This window comes from Otolemur garnettii, unplaced genomic scaffold, assembly GCF_000181295.1.
Source record: "Otolemur garnettii isolate 467f Iridium unplaced genomic scaffold, OtoGar3 scaffold00066, whole genome shotgun sequence".
In the NCBI taxonomy this organism is placed as follows: Eukaryota; Metazoa; Chordata; class Mammalia; order Primates; family Galagidae; genus Otolemur; species Otolemur garnettii.
The window spans coordinates 6,963,849-6,965,755 of NW_003852461.1; the positions used below are offsets into that span (position 1 = coordinate 6,963,849).

A 1,907-nucleotide genomic window follows, 5' to 3' on the forward strand; every position below is an offset into this window, starting at 1 on the left:
GTAATTAAGGATTATAGGGAATTATAAGATGAAAAATATCCAGTAAACAGTGTGCAAGGAAGTTATCACCACTATTGTATTTCACTGTTACCTCTTAATGACTTAATTTTCTACAGATGGCATTTTAAAAAACACACACACCAAAACTTCATTATTATCCAAGCAACACAAATATTTTTCAAATAGCAGGCTTACATCTTTGGCTTCTCCACGAGGTATCGAAAGTGTTTACTTCCAATGATTTTCACGGTGATCTCAGGCATTGCATCTGAGCCACGGGGAGTCTTCCAAACTGCTGACATGATGCTTCTTAAAATCTCTTCAATTCCTTGGGGGCTAAAATAAATAAATCATTTTGCTTGATTTTCCACCAGGGAACTACAGCATCCTTGTCAACAACAACACCACTAATCCCAGGAAGAAGTGCTCTTCCTATATTATCTGGGGTAATACTCTTAACAAAGACACGCAAGAGACACTTTTACTTACTAATAACATTCTTTTTTTACAGAGGAGGGAATGGTCACAATGTAGCCACGTAATTTACTTAACAGCACAGAACAGGGAATGAGAGTTAGGATTCTCACTTAAAGACATCTGCAAAGTCCCTCTGAGATACTGTGACTCCAGCTTCCTGTACTACCAGGCATCAGAGGGGATTCTTGTGAGGTCAGAGAGGCGTTAGTAGAGTATTTGAAGAGCCCATATTCAGCTCTGATGCCGTTTCCTCATTTATGAAATAGACATACTTCCAGTTCTGCGCTCAGGACTCCAGTGAGATAACGTGTCAGTTAGGAAAGAGGGATTCTGTAACCACTGACCCACCTGTTTCTGCAACAGTCTAGTGAACTTGAAAGTGAGACCCTGCAGGAGATGAGCCCTGGGTGTGTAAACAGGTCTGATGCCAAAGCAAAGGCGAAGTTCAGTAAACCTCGCCAGGGCGGAGCACGCCTTTAGGAGCCTCTCACAGCGGGGAAGGCGTTTAGAAACCATTCTAATCTAAAGGCAACTTTACAGACTGGAAAAGCCTGGCCCAGAGAGGGTGTATTATTCGCCCCTGGTCACAAAGAGCAGGGACAGAGCCGTTTCCAGTATTCTGGTGTGACAGACCAGGATTCTTCCCAAGACCCCATCCAGTGGGACCTGCACCCTCTTAGAACCTGTCTGGAAACTTCGAGGCCCAGACTTAGTGACTGTCCGGTCTCCTCCCTGCCCCGCAGCTGCCCCTTCGCCCTGGGACCTTTCCCGGGGACAGCAGAGGGACTTCCTTACCGCTGGGGCGGCGATTGCCCCTGGCAGCCCAGAGGGGCGCGCGCTCTCTGTTCCTGTCCCGGGTGGGGCGCGGGGACCGGACCGGTCGCAGGGTGGCGCGCTCGGCGCAGGCTGCCCCGCCAGGGTCGCTAAGGACGCAGAGGCTGTTGCCGGGCGGGACCAAGTTTTCCAGCAGCTCCCCGGGCAGCGCGCACTCAGACTAGCAGTTTTCAAATCTCTGCCCTCGCGCCTCCGCCTCCTCAAAGATCTGCGGGCGTCTTTCTAGAAGCCCAAACTCGCGCACCTGTGTGGTCAGGCCAGCCCTGCCTTCTCCCTGAGGCTCCATTTCCCTTTCTGAGACTGGGATTCGCACACAGTAGGTTCAAATCCAGACTTCTGTGCTGTGTGGCTTTAGATAAATCCCTTCTGCTCCCTGAGATCCCGTTTCCTCCTGTGTAAAACGGGGCACCATGGTGACATGGCCCTAAGGGTGAGTTGGTGAGGGAAGGATGGCGAATATACGGTAGCGATAACAGTAATTTTGAGCGCCACCCGTAAGCCAGATCCCTTATCTGAACTGGATAACTATTACCTTATAAGTCAACCAGGACCAATACAATAATTTTATTTCTATTAAAGAGCAAGAAAACAAAGGT

General features: G+C 49.0%; 1 protein-coding gene across 1 annotated transcript in view; it reads right to left on the bottom strand.

Annotated features, from left to right (window-relative positions):
* Positions 1-302, bottom strand: part of CUNH1orf87 (chromosome unknown C1orf87 homolog) — a 75,456-nt gene extending 75,154 nt beyond the window's left edge. The window contains exon 1 of the mRNA XM_003793127.2: positions 196-302. Coding sequence (XP_003793175.1) covers positions 196-302 — 107 coding nt within the window. The remainder of the gene's footprint in view (positions 1-195) is intronic.
* Between the last annotated feature and the right edge of the window lie 1,605 nt (positions 303-1,907).